This window comes from Ochotona curzoniae, unplaced genomic scaffold (assembly GCF_017591425.1).
Source record: "Ochotona curzoniae isolate NIBS_2020 unplaced genomic scaffold, NIBS_Ocur_1.0 contig_66, whole genome shotgun sequence".
Taxonomy (NCBI): Eukaryota; Metazoa; Chordata; class Mammalia; order Lagomorpha; family Ochotonidae; genus Ochotona; species Ochotona curzoniae.
The window spans coordinates 20991870-21006361 of NW_024466512.1; the positions used below are offsets into that span (position 1 = coordinate 20991870).

The 14492-nt window shown below is 44.7% G+C and overlaps 1 protein-coding gene across 14 annotated transcripts in view; it reads right to left on the minus strand.

Annotated features, from left to right (window-relative positions):
• GBF1 (golgi brefeldin A resistant guanine nucleotide exchange factor 1) overlaps nucleotides 1-14492 on the minus strand; it is a 126518-nt gene that overhangs the window by 24502 nt on the left and 87524 nt on the right. For all 14 annotated transcript variants that reach the window (XM_040992222.1, XM_040992230.1, XM_040992229.1 and 11 more), the window contains exons 4-5: nucleotides 6289-6420; nucleotides 127-245 (exon numbers count right to left, since the gene is read on the minus strand). In XM_040992222.1, coding sequence (XP_040848156.1) covers nucleotides 127-245; nucleotides 6289-6420 — 251 coding nt within the window. The remainder of the gene's footprint in view (nucleotides 1-126; nucleotides 246-6288; nucleotides 6421-14492) is intronic.

The window sequence follows — 14492 nt, forward strand, 5'->3', positions numbered from 1 at the left end:
TTTGGAGACATAAGATGTTCCCTAAGTCTTCCTGGAGCCAACATGCTGCCAATGGGCAGCTGGGTAAGGAGAGTCACAGCACCAGCCTCTGGCCATTAGCCCACTTACTCTTCCCCTGGTGCTTACCTGAAGGATTTTCATCAGGACAACCTCATCGCTGGCAGGATCTGTGCCCACAAAACGTGCATGAGTGACAGCATCTGCCATGTTCTCCATGCCCTCTGCTGTGCCCTCATGAGTGGGATCTGCTCCAGAAAAAAAGGACAGATGGAATGACATAAAGAGCAGAGAAAAAGTGAGACAGTCTAGAGGCTGCTATGAAAGGTTTCAGTTTTCCCCTCTCCTTGAGCTCCCAGAGAATTTTTTTAAAAATCAAAAACTGGCTTTAAAGAGCTCCTCACTGCAAATTCCACTAGGTAAGAACAGTGGTTCACATGTTTAAGTGTGAATCAAAATCATTTGTTAAAAAAAAAACAAATTGTTGGACCAGCACAGTAAGTAGCTCAACAGGCTAATCCTTTGCCTACAAGCACCAACATCCCACATGGATGCCAGTTCATGCCCTAGTTGTTCCACTCGCCATTCAGCTCCCGGCTTGAGGCCGAGGCCTAGGCCTAGGCAAGCAGTAGAGGATGGCCCAAAGTTTTGGGATCCTGTATCCACGTGAGACTTAGAAGAAGCTTCTGGCTTCAGATCAGTTCAGCTCCAGGTGTTGTGGCCATTTGGGGAGTGAACCAGTGAATGGAAGATCTTTTTCTTTCCTCCCTGTAAATCTGACTTTCAAATAAAAATAAATATTTTAAAGCAAATTTAGAAAACAAAAATGCAAATTGCTGGGTCCACTTGCAGACTCTTTGATTTGTATGTCTAGAGTGAGGTCTGAAAATTTATATTTCTAACAAGATCCACAGTGAAATTAATACTGCTAGATAAAAAACAGCACTTTGGCAATCACTGGTATAAACCTTATTTTGTTGAAGGGCTTGTTGTATAAAGTTTTGGCCCAAGGCAAATGCTAAGTAGGGCCCCAGCTTTCACTCCACAAGTGGGTGCAACTGCCAGAGCTGAGCCCAACCAAAGCCAGGAACTTCTTCTGGTTCTCCCATGCAGGTGCAGGGTCCCAATGCTTTGGGCCATCCTCCATTGCTTTCCCAAGCTGCAAGCAGGGAGCTGAATGGGAAGTAGAACTGCTGGGATTAGAACCAGTGCCCATTTGGGATCCCGGCATCTTCAAGGTGAGGACTTTAGCTACTAGGTTACTGCGCCAGGTCTGGGCCAGAGCTTTTAATACCAACGTTATATAGCCTCTCCTGAACTTTCAAACCAGTTCAGGTGCTGTGGTAAGATATGAAAAGCTGATACCATCCATACTTACATCTGGGTGCCACATTACAGCAGCTAAGAGAGCTCCTTGGTTTCATTATTACTGAAAGCAATATGACACTGAGCAAGAATCCTGCTACCAGCTTGACTAAGCATTAGGAGAGAAAAAGTGAGAGAGTAAACAGGGCTGGCTAGGTGGGGAAGTGGGGATTTCAGCCATGAATAAGGAAAGATGCTAGGGGTTAGACAACCAGCACTAAGGAGGGGGCATTCCACTTCTGTCCATATGTGAAAACAGTCTCAAGGAGTAGCCGAAGCTGGTGCCTCCATAAAAGCCTAATAGGGTCCAGAAGAGTTGCCTGAATTTCTGGCTTCTGTCCCAGGTCTGTTGTTTAGTCCTGAAAGGGAAGCAGTGGGGCCCAGTGGGCTGGCCTAGCGGCTAAAATCCTCACCTTACACACGCCAGGATCCCATACGGGCACTGGTTCTAATTCCAGTGGCCCCGTTTCCCATCCAGTTCCCTGCTTGTGGCCTGGGAAAGCAGTCGAGGACTTCCCAAAGCCTTGGGATCCTGTACCCGTGTGGGAGACATGGAAGAGGCTCTGGGATCCTGGCTTCGGATTGGCATGGCTCCGGCTGTTGCAGCCACTTGCGGAGTGAATCACCAGACAGAAGATCTTCCTCTCTGTCTCTCCTCCTCTTTGTATATCTGACTTTGCAATAAAAATAAATAAATCTTAAAAAAAAAAGGAAGTAGTGGCAGGGAGGAAGACAGGCATATGTTAAAACTCTTGAGAGTGACAGAAAGTTGCTCTGCAAGTAGCATGATGTAACAGAGGCACACCTCCTACTTTCAAACGGTGGGAATTCTTGCCAGGACCAGTGTTGTAGCACAGCAAGTTAAGCTGCCCCCTGCAGCACCATCATCTCATATGGGTACTAATTTGAGTCCTGGCTGCCCCACTTCCAGTCCAGCTCCCTAGTAATGTGCCTGGGAAAGCAGCAGAGGATGGCCCAAATGCTTGGGCCCTTCCATCCACGTGACAGAGCCAGAAGCAGCTCTTGGCTTTGGCCTGGTCCTGACCAGCCATCGCAGCCATTTGGTGATGAACCAGTAGATGGAAAACTCTTTCTCTTTCAAATAAGATAACATTTTTGCCATTTTCTCTTTCTGGGTAACTGAAATTCATGAGGTTGCTGAGTCTAAAGCTCCTGGAATGGTAAGGAAAGCCAGAGCATTTTCTCTTATAACCGTGAGCCACAAGACTTTCATCCTTCTTGTTTTTAGTTCTTGACACTTGGTCAAATGCTCCTTCTCCTACTGACTACTTTTGAAAGCATGCAGAAGGAAGCGAGCTTCGGGGTAAACAGTGTAGGGCAGTGACAGCTTCTATCAGCACACAAAATCTTTTTTTTTTTGGTAAGATTTATTTATTTTTATTGGAAAGGCAGATTTTACAGAGAAAAGTAGAGACAGAAATAGAGATCTTCCATCCGCTATTTAGGTTCACTCCCCAAATGGCACCATGGCTGAAGCTGAGCCGATCTGAAGCTAGGAGCCTCTTTCAAGTCTCCCACGTGGGTGCTGGGTCCCAAGGCTCCCAGTCATTCTCGACTGCTTTCCTAGGCCACAAGCAGGGAGCTGGATGGGAAGTGGAGCAGTGGGCACATAAACCAGCACCCACGTGGGATTCCAGCATGTGCAAGGTAAGGATTTAGCCACTGGGCCATCGCGCCAGGCCTGCGCACAGAAAATCTTACACACTCAGGAAATGGCAGTCTTGCTGCTAACTCCAAAGGCTCTTTGGGGGACTATTTTTTTTTTTTCCTGTTCTTTCAGTAATTTGTCTTGTTAAGGTGACTTAATGATCTCTTTTTAGTTCTTATTTCCTGAGCCCAAATGAAATAGCAAAGTTAATTTTCTACAAAAGGCAGGTAATAATGACAGATCTTTAGAATCACAGGCAGGGCCTGCAAGCAAGCTAGCCAGTGTCACAAATCCTCATTCAACAGCTGTGTGGGGTCAAACAAAAGGCTGGTCCTCGGAACCCCAGAACCCTTGGGTCACAAGATTCAGGTGAGAAGTGACTTCTTCTAGAAGGGCAGCCTGATCAAAGGGTTGTTTGGCTTGGGCTCATTTAACAGACTTTGTCTTCTCCAAGACCCCTTTCTTGGAATGTCCTTCTTTTACAGTCACTCCGGAGATAACTTCAGGGACATCTGCCAACCTTATCTCATTCGTTCCTTTGGCTTTCATTCACTCCTTCCTGTTCCTTTCTCAGGCCCACTGCAGTCACCACCTCCAGCATTCTCCTTTCCAACTGCAGGAAACTCCAATGACCAGCTGGCCTGAGGTCTCCAATGACCAGCCTGTCTGCCAACTCCAGGAAGGGGAGACAGTCACTCCAAGACATCAGGGGGAAATGGCCCAAGGGACAGCTGCTGGACACTGAGCAGAGCTGACCTGCAGATGGTGCTCAGGGCAAGGCGGCAGGCGGCAGGCTTCATTTTCTTTAGGAACAGCATGGAGCCAGAATGAAGATGCCTGCAAAGTTTGGTGAACCTGCTGAGAGCCTGGCTGGCACCAGGACGCCTGTTCAGGATCCTAATGCTTTGGGGAAGGAGACAGAAACTCCTAGGAAGGTAAAGAGTTCCCTTGACCTGAACTGAAAACCATTTTTTTTTTGTTCTGGCCAGCTACTTCCTGAGTTTCTTCTTTTCCTGTCTCCCTACTTAGAAACAAAGACAGCTGCGTCTTTTGTGTTCCTCATCTTTGTATATGGGCTGGCAAAAGGGGAAAAGGAATTCGGAATCCTGAGTGACAAGACCAACTAAATTAAAAATGGAAACTGAAAAAAAGACACCATGAACAAATTCAGAGATAAACTACAAACAGGGTGGAATATTTGCCTACACTGGGAACAAATACTATAATGGGATCATATCCTTACCAGAGGTCCTACTAACTGATAAAAAAAAAAAACCAAGACCAAAACCAATCCAATTTAATGAAAAAAAAAAAAAAAAAAAAACCAGGCAAAGCAGGAGAAATTCAAATTTTCAACCTTATGGATTAAGAACAATATTATATTTTAACCCACCAATTTGTTACAATCAAAAAAAGTAACAGTATACAATAGTGATGGAATTGGAAACTCAAATGTTGCTGGCGGAAATGTAAACATTACTGTCTTCTAGAAAAGCTACCTGGTAGTATCTACAAAAATGTAATATATACATACCATCCAGAAATTTCAATTTCAGAAATACTTCAAAGTAAAACTAGTAAGGACATTTTAAAGACTTTTTATTAATAAAAAGGAAACAAGCTTCATGTGTTTCAAGTCTATAGTTTTAAAAGCATCATGATAGGGGTTGGTACTGCGGCATTGTTAGTTAAGCCCTTGCTTGAAGTGTCAGCATCTCATATGAATGCATTTGAGTTCTACCTGCTCAACTTCCAATCTAACACCCAGCTAAAATGTTTGAGAAAGCAGTGGAGGATGGTCAAGCACTTGGCCCCTGCACCCATGTGGGAGACCAGGAAAAAGTTCCTGGTTTTGGACTGGCCAAGCCCTGGCAGCTGCAGCCATTTGGAGAGTGATTAGCAGACGGGAGGCCTTCCTCTGCTCAATTTGTAACTCTACCTTTCAAATAAACAAATCTTTTTTTAAAACAAGAGCACTGGACCTGGTGTGGTGACCTAGCAATAAAAGCCCTTGCCTTGAATGTGCTGGGATCCCATTTGGGCACTGGTTCTAATCCTGGCACCCCTGTTTCCCATTCAGCTCCCTGTTTGTGGCCTGGGAAAGCAGTTAAGGATGGCCCAAAGCCTTGGGACCCTGCATCCGCATGGGAGACCCCAAAGAGGCTATGGGATCCTGGCTTCGGATCAGCTTAGCTAGGGCCTTTGCGGCTACTTGGGGAGTGAATCAATGGAAGATCTTCTGTCCAATGGTTCACTTCCCAAGTAGCTGCATTGGCCAGAGCTGAGCTGATCCAAAGCCAGGAGCCAGGAGCTTCCTCTGGGTCTTCCACATGGGTGCAGGGTCCCAAGATTTTGGACTGTCCTTTACTGCATTCCCAGGCCACAAGCAGGGAACTGGATGGGAAGTAAAAAGAGCAGCCAGGCTTCAAATTGGCACCCATATGGGATCCCAGTGCATGCAAGGTGAGGACTTTAGCTGCTTGGCTAGTTCTCCGGGCCCCTCCAAACATGCTTTTTAAATATTGTTTTACACAAATGGTTTGAAGCATCCTCATAATTACAAAAATGCATAGAATGCATTCAAGCCAGGTTAATATTCTAATTATAAGTATGAAAAAAGTATGAATTTTATTTGAAAAACAGCTAAAAGAAGAAAAACCAATGTGAAAGAAAAATCAAATCTCCAAGGGCTCCATAAACAAAGCAGTTGGAAGAACCACAGTTCCAGGCAAACTTCCTCTCCCGTGCAACCTGAGTCAATTAGTCAGATGAGAAGCTTATAACAATTCCTATTTCTCATTTTTCTTTTAAAATATTTTTATTTATTTATTTATTTATTTATTTGAAAGGCAGTCACAGAGAAAAAGAGAGAAAAAGAGATCTTCCATCTGCAGGTTTACTCCCCAAATGGCCAGGGCTGGGCTGGTCTGAAGGCAGAAGCTTTTGAGTCTCCCACATGGGTGCACGGGCTGAAATACTCGGGACATGTTCTGCTGCTTTCCCAGGTATATTAGTAGGGAGTTGGATTTAAAGTAGAGCAACCAGGACTCAAACCAGGACTCATATGGGATGCGGGCCATGTGGCCAGGCGCCTCACCTGATGCCACAGAGCTGGCCTCAATCATGGTTCTCTTGCACAAGGAAAGGGATAGCTGGGGAAAATTTTCCAGTATCACCAACTCTTTGTCTAAGGCCTGAGTACCCCAGAAGAAGCAGGAAATGAAATGCTATTCATCCAACAAAGCCTGTACTCTTACCTATAAGTGCATAGGACAGGAACTTGTTGACAGCAGTAAGTGCCAGTCCAGTGATGGGGCCGGTGGTGTCTTCAGAGCGAATCACTTCCAGAAAAGGACGAAGGAATACATTGGGCTCAATCTCTGAGAGTTCTGCAAGAAAACAAACAGAAAGGAAGAGCTACTACATAACCTAAAGGTAATCCCTGGAAAAAGCTCCTCCATCTGGGCCATGAGGCTGACATCTTTGTTGTATCAATCCTCCACCCTCTGAAAGACCTTAAATCAAACCACAGATACTCTATCGTTTCATCAATAAAGTCTTCAGTAGGTGGTGGGGGGATGAGTGGTTGTTTGGCCTAGTGGATCAGAGTTTGACACCAGGTCAGGCTTGTGAATCCGGTTTTGTGCTAATGCAGACTCTGCTAATGCAGATCACAATGATCGTTCAAGAAATTAGGTTCCTGTCACCCAAGTAGGAGACCTAGATTGAATTCCTGGCTCTAGGCTCTGGGTGAGCCTAGTTCTGTGGTTGATGGTATTTGCAGAGAAAACTAGTAGATGTGAGTGCTCTACCATCTGTGTGTAGAAAAGGAGTTTTGAAAGGTGTAGCTCTGGGGCCCGGCGAGATGGTCTAGTGGTTAAGGTCCTTGCCTTGCATGCCTGGGATCCCATATGGGCGCTGGTTCTAATCCCGGCAGCCCCGCTTCCCATCCAGCTCCCTGCTTGTGGCCTGGGAAAGCAGTCAGGGATGGCCCAAGGCCTTGGGATCCTGCACCTGCGTGGGAGACCCAGAGGAGCTCCTTGCTCCTGGCTTCAGAATGGTACAGCACCAGTCGTTGCAGTCACTTGGGGAGTGAATGATCAGATGGAGGATCTTCCTCTCTGTCTCTCCTCCTGTCTTGTATATGTGACTTTCGCGATGAAATTAAAATAAATCTTTAAAAAAAAAAACAAAACCCTTAAGATCTTTATTTTACAGATGAGAAAAGCAAGGTTTAACAAGATACATGGCCAGCCCTGTAACCCATGATAAATTTGAAGTCAGTCTATATGATTCCAAAACTAGTAAAACTACACTTTAACTAATTACCAGCACATTCTGATTTCATTCCAGGCCAACACACCATCACATTGGATTTACTTCCTATCTTTCTCTGCCCTGCATTTGTTTTCCTAGATTCTGTTTTTAGAGATCAGCTCCTTAGAAATCCTCCTAAATAGGCAAGAAACATTTAAGGATGCCCCACCTACAAAGAAAAAAGCAAACTGAGTTTCCTAAGAACTTTCCTACTCAATTCCTGCTACCCTAAACTCTAGCCAGGAAAGCATTCCCAGGATCAGCCTGCACTTAGATTAATGCTTTAATTAACTGGTAGACTGGGTATTTTCCACCCAGAGAGTCTATACAGTGACACATTAGCTGTATACAACCTGCTTCTCATTCTCTACTTCCTCCAACCTAGAGATGTCTCATTTGCAGATTAAAGCTAGGGAAAAAATGTGTGTGTGTGTGTGTGTGTGATTGGTGGAGGGTTGAACTGTGAGGACTGTATTTGGGAAAACAGAAATATATAATGTAGTTATAAAAAATATAACTAACCAGGGTATGGTGGCTCAACTGGCTAATCTTCAGCTTGCAAGTACCACCATTCCATATGGAACTGGTTCATGTCCTGGCTGCTCCACTTCCCATCCAGCTCCCTATTTGTGACCTGGAAGAGCAATGGAGGATAGCCCAAAGCCATGGTACCCATGTGCGAGGTCCAGAAATTACTGGCTCTTAGCTTTGGATCAACTCAGCTCAGCTTAGCTTAGCTTAGCTCCAGGCCACTGCAGCCACCTGGGAAGTAACCAGCAAGTAAAAGATCTGTCTATCCTTTTTCTGTAAAATCTGGCTTTCCATTAAAAAAATCTGTTTTAAATATATAACTCACATTTAAAAATTAAAGTCATTTAGTCTTGCTGATGTGAGAACACAAACACATTATGTGTATGTATTGGTCTATCATGAAAAAAAAAGGTTATTTGAGGTGTAAAAGGTAAAAGTTCAAATTTTAAAAAGAATAATTAGGAGTGGGGACTGGGAACAGATTACCTGTGTTTTTATTTGGTTGCTAAAGGTATACTTTCTTTGTGTCTTCCTTTAAAAAAGCAAGTTTATTTATTTTCATCTATATGAAAGGTAGAACAACACAGAGACCGAGAGAAAAATCTTCTATTTGCTGCTTTGCTCCACAGTGCTCACCACAGCTAAGACCAGGCCAGGCAGTCACCACCTGGGCTCCCCATGTGGAAGGCACATCAGGGACTTGAACACTGCTGTCTCCCAGGATGTATCAGCAGAAAGCTGGATAGGAATTAGAGTAGGCTGAATTTACCAGACTACTCTGATAAGGGATGTGTGTGTCAATTGGCACTTTAGCACACTCCACCTGTCATTTTGTCTTCACTGTGTCCACTTCTTGGGCCATTCCCACTTCTTTCATTGTTCTTTTCTGTTATTTTGGCAAAGCTAACTTTTTGTTAATGACTTACTCATAAATTTGAACAGATTTATGTAGCTACTGCCACAAACAGAATACAAGACAGTCTCACCACTGCAGCAAACTCACTCTGCCTTCCTTTTTTTTACAGTTAACTTTTTTTTTTAAGATTTATTTTTATTATTTTCTCATTGGAAAGGCGGATATACAGAGAGGAGAGACAGACAGGAAGGTTTTCCGTCCGATGATTCACTCCCCAAGTGAGCGCATCGGTCAATGCTATGCCGATCCGAAGCCAGGAGCCTCTTCCGGGTCTCCCACGTGGGTGCAGGGTCCCAAAGCTTTGGGCCGTCCTCGACTGCTTTCCCGGGCCACAGGCAGGGAGGTGGAAGGGAAGCGGGGCTGCCGGGATTAGAACCGGCGATGGGATCCCAGACGTGCAAGGCGAGGACCTTAACCACTTGCGCCACCGTGCCAGGCCCTCTGCCTTCCTTTTGAGTCAGATCCTCCCCTTACTGCTAACCCCTGTCAGCCACTGATCTGCTCTTCAAATTCACCCTTATCCAGAGGGTCACATAGATGGCATCACACAGCACGTAACCTCTTGGGAGACTGGCTTCTTTCATCTCACATTATATGTTTGTGATCCTTCCAAGTTATTGCCATCATCAACAGGTCATTGCTTTCTACTATTGAGTAGTATTCCACTGGATGTATATACCACAATGTCTTTATTCATTCACTGATTGAAGGATATGAACTTTAGTCTGGGCTGGAATGAGAGTCTACCAAAGTAATGCAACTTTTGCCTTAAGTATGCAGTTGAGACAAGACACACACTGTTGGGAGAATAGGTGTTGGCTGGGCTCAGTTTTTATCCCATGCTTTTGGGAATACTGCTTCTCCTCTTTGGGAGCAAATAAGGTATGACTTTGCAGAATACTAATGCCCTCGTCAATTTTATTTGTCCCCCAGATCACAAACATACCTTCAAGATGTAGCAATGGCAAGTGGTATGAATATTTGTCCTGACCCCCAGACCTGTATAACAGTTTTACATTTTTATTTATGTATTTGAGAGACAGACATGGCTCAGCTGGTTCACCTTTCAAATGTCTACCCTGACCAGGGCTGGACCAGGATAACCCGTCTTCAGTAAGAGTGACAGGGACCCAGTTACTATGTTAACAGGAAGCTGGAATTGGAATTCAGAACTGGAAACAATACCAGGTACTCTCACCTGGAACTTGAGTGTCTTTATCGGTTTCTTTTTTTCTTCTCAGTTTTTTTTTAATTTCTAAGATTTGCTTTATTTGAAAGGCAGATTTACAGAGAAAAGGAAAGGAGAGACCTTCCATCTACTAGTTCACCCTCCAAATGGTCACAATGGCAAGAACTGGGTTGGTCTGAAGCCAGAGCTTCATCTGGGTTGCCCATGTAAGTTCAGGGACCCAAGGATTTGGACATTTCCTGCTGCTTTTCCAGACACATTAGCAGGGAGCTGGATCAGAAGTGGAGTAGCCAGGACTCAAACAGGTGCCCATATGGGATGCCAGCACCATAAGTGGAGGCTTAGCCTACTATATCATGGTGCCAGACGCTTAACCTGTTTTTAAACTTGTAGGCTTGCCCCTGTAGTTTTGTATTTATTATTATTTGAGAGGCAGAAGGAGAGAGAACATATGTAAGTAAGCTTCCATTTGCTGGTTCCCTCCTCAAGTGCCTGCAATGGCTGGGATAGCCAAAGCTGGCAGCCAGGAACTCAAACTAGGTCTTATGTGGATGGTAGAAACCCAACTAGGTGAGCCATTGCTGCAGCCTCCGATAGCCCAAACTATGAAGAAGCTGGAGCCAAAAGAAAGAATTGGACCCAGAGCCAGACCTGGGAGTCAAAGGGTGGCATGCCAGTGCGGGACACAAGATTGGACATTCTATCTGCCAGGCAGAAATTACCTTCCCCTGACTCTTTAGTGCTTTTTTTTTTTCAATATATACAGAGAGGAACATTTTCCATCCTCTGACTCACTCAAGCGGCTGCAATGGCTGCAGCTGAGCCAATCCAAAGCCAGGAGCTTCTTGTGGGTCTTCCATGTGGGTGGAAGGTCCCAAGGCTTTGGGCTGTCCTCGACTGCTTTCCCAGGCCACAAGCAGGGAGCTGGATGGGAAGTGGGGCTGCCGGGATTAGAACTGGTGCCCATATGGGATACTGGTGCGTGGAAGGCAAGGACCTTAGTCACTAGGTCACCATGCTGGGCCCAAGTCTACAGCATTTTTATTTCTTTTCTTTCCCCACCAGGAAAATTGCAAGTACACCTAATCCGAAGTTCTTGAGCCTGTTAGCATCAGGGTGGCAGAAGCAGAATGAGTCTTCATCTTAGTCACTGAGAATTTATGATATGCTGCTACAGCAATATTTTCTCATTGCTGGATAAAGGTGAAGAAGTAAGATTCTAAAGAACACTGGAGGGACAGGGAGAGATTGTTCTGCAGTCCTGTGATTCACACTGTCTGGAGATTCCCTGTATCTACCGGTTTTGGCAACTGATACTACAGGGGTTTTCCTCACTTAAACACTTTGCCTTTGGGGCCGGCTTTGTAGTGCAGTGAGTTAACATTCCATATGGGCACTGGAGTCCCAGCTGTTCCAGTTCCAGCTCCCTGCTAATGGCCTGGGAAAGCAGTGCAGATGGCAGATGACCCTAATGCTTGGGACCTTGCATCCATGTGGGAGACTTGGCTTTGGCCTGGCCCTACCCCAATTATCGTGGTCATTTGGGGTATGAACCAGCAGATGGAAGAGGTCTCTTTCTCTTACTATAATTTTTTCAAATATTTAAGAAAATTTCAAAAAACTTCCATGAGAGCTTATTGATAAAATTTCTTTTTTTTAAAAAAAAGACTTTGCTATTGTTGATTCAGAATTTAGTTCTTTTCTCTTTTATTTCAGGACTTATCAAGAAGACCTGATAGGGTGATAATTGATAATAAACATGGGACTGCCTTCTCTTTGTGCTGCCATGGAACTCTTTTTTTTTTTTTTTTTTTTTTTTTACTAGACTACTAGAGAGATTTGGGTTGAAAAAGCTGCTCTCAAAGTAAAGGCTGCATAATGCTGGGGTGAATTTTTCTGTTGGAAAGTAGAGCAAGAGGAGTTTTTAATTTCTCCTGGGCTTTCAAATTGCCTGCTTAAGTTTGGGCTTTGCCTTGTACAGTGCATACAGAAAACAGCAAGGCCAAATGAAGAGCCATGGCCACTCTGATCTGCCTGTATGTTACAACCTAATTGCTTTCCCTTCAATAGGTACCAATTTCCTCCAGAAAGCAGAGAACTGTTGTTTAAGTTGATATGCATCAAACTTATGCCCTCAGTAAGACACATGGATCAGTCTGTCCTCGATTCTTTGATATGTTTGAGGACTGTCCCTGTGAGCCTCATTTAGCCCTGCTGGCTAGTTAAAGGGGCCTCACTCTCCCTCTTGGATTAGGAGTGAACCTGGGCAAACCTGATGCTGAATATGTGTAGCAGTACTGCCATCAATAACCTACTGGATTTAGTCGTTGACTAAGAGGAGCAAAGGTACAGGAAAAACTTCAGTTCTAGAATAGCTGAGTTTTAAACTTCCATGTAACATCCTCGTCAGGTGGTTAACATAATCTATGGGTAAACCTAAAGCAACAGCCTGGTATAGTATTTTAAAATAAAATGAATCTTTAAAAGCATTGACTTCGGAGTCAGAACAGACTTGTGTTCAAATTGTTATCTCTTCCACCTACTCTGTGACTTCAGGTGAGTCAGCTAAAGTCTTAGAGACTGGATTTCCTAAATAAATGCAAAATGCAGACAATAATATTATTTCTTGGGGTTATTGGGAAGATAAAATTATTCTATATGATAGTTGTTTAGTATTTATGTAGCTATTGCTGATATCTGAAGCAAATTGAGGCTGCTAGTCTGAATGGTGGAGGGGATTCTTATAAAGGTGGCAGACACTGCTAGCAGATACTGAGCAAATATTCCCAGGGTGGGAGGCTTGCTCCTGAGTCAAGATTTAGTCATCATATTGGACAAAGTCATGCAACAGCCCATTTTCCCATGTGTGCTGCCTCTAACTTCTATTTTATCTTTTTAAAAGTGGAGGCTAAATCCAACCTTGGGCAGATCAAAGTGGACCCCATTTGATAAGGAGGTGGTAAAAGTGAGTATTTGGGGACCTGGTGCAATGGCTCAATGGTTAAATTATCACCTTGCCAGTGCTGGGATCCCATATGGGAAATGGTTCATGTCCCAGTTGCCCTGCCTGGGAAAACAGTGGAGGATGGCCCAAAGTCTTGGGACCCTGCACCCCTGCAGGACACCTGGAAGAGGCTCTTGGCTCCGGATCAGCTCAGCTCAGTTCCAACCATTGTGATCATCTGGGGAGTGAACCAGTGGATGGAAGACCCTTCTCTCTGTCTCTCTTTCTCTCCATAAATCTGATCTGTTTTTTCAATATATATATTTGGTGAGTATTTGAGGAGCAACTAGCTGTTGTTCCATATGCTGTGAGGAAGTTAGATTTTATTTATTTGAAAGGCGGAGAGAGAGAGGGAGAGAAACAGAGAGAGAATGAATCTTTCATCCCCTAGGTCACTCCCTGAATGGCCGTAACAGCTGGAGCTGGACCGTCCAAAGCTAGGAGCATCCTCTGGTCTCCTACACAGCTGCAGGTTCCTAAGCATTTGGGCCATCTTCTGTTACTTTCCCAGACTATTAGCAGGGAGCTGGATCAAAAGTGTAGCAGGGCCCGGTGTGGTAACCTTACCAGCTAAAGTCTTGCCTTGCACACACCAGGATCCCATATGAGTGATGGTTTGCATCCCAGCTGCTCTCCACTTCCCTTCCAGCTCCCTGCTTGTTGCCTGGGAAAGCAGTAGTGGATGGTACGAAGCCTTGGGACCCTGCACCCACATGGGAGATCTGGAAGAAGCTCCTGGCTTCAGATTGGATTAGCTCCAGCCATTGTGGCCACTTGGGGAGTGAACCATCTCCCTCTCTGTCTTTCCTCCTCTCTATAAATCTGACTTTCCAACAAAAATAAAATGAATCTTTAAAAAGTGTAGTAGTCAGGACTAGAACCAGCACCCATATGGGATGCTGGCACTGCAGGTGGCAGCTTTACTGGCATTGCCACAGCATGGGTCCAAACAAACTTCTACATACTAATTGTGACAGTCTAGGGGGAAACACAAACTTTGGATTTCCAATCCCTAGACTTTTTAGATTTTAAAATTTAACTTCAGGGCCTGACATGATAGCGTAGTGGTTAAAGACCTCGCCTTGCATGTGCTGGGATCCCATATGGTCGCCAGTTCTAATCCCGGCAGCCCCACTTTCCATCCAGCTCCCTGCTTGCAGCCTGGGAAAGCAGCTGAGGATGGCCCAAAGCTTTGGGACCCAGCACCTGCATGGAAGAACCAGCAGAAGCTCCTGGCTTTGGTTGGGCTCAGCTCCGGCAGTTGCGGTCACTTGGGGGAGTGAATCATCGGATGGAAGATCTTCCTCTCTATCTCTCTTCCTCTCTGTATATCTGCCTTTCCAATAAAAATATATAAATCTTTTAAAAAAATTTAACTCCAAAGTGTATAAAACCAGAAAGTACTCATACTTAACCAGAGAAAAAGATTGGTTTTCTGATTCAAAAGAAAATAAAGTTGGGTTGAGATAGATCAGAACCAACTGATTCACCTTATATCTGGGGG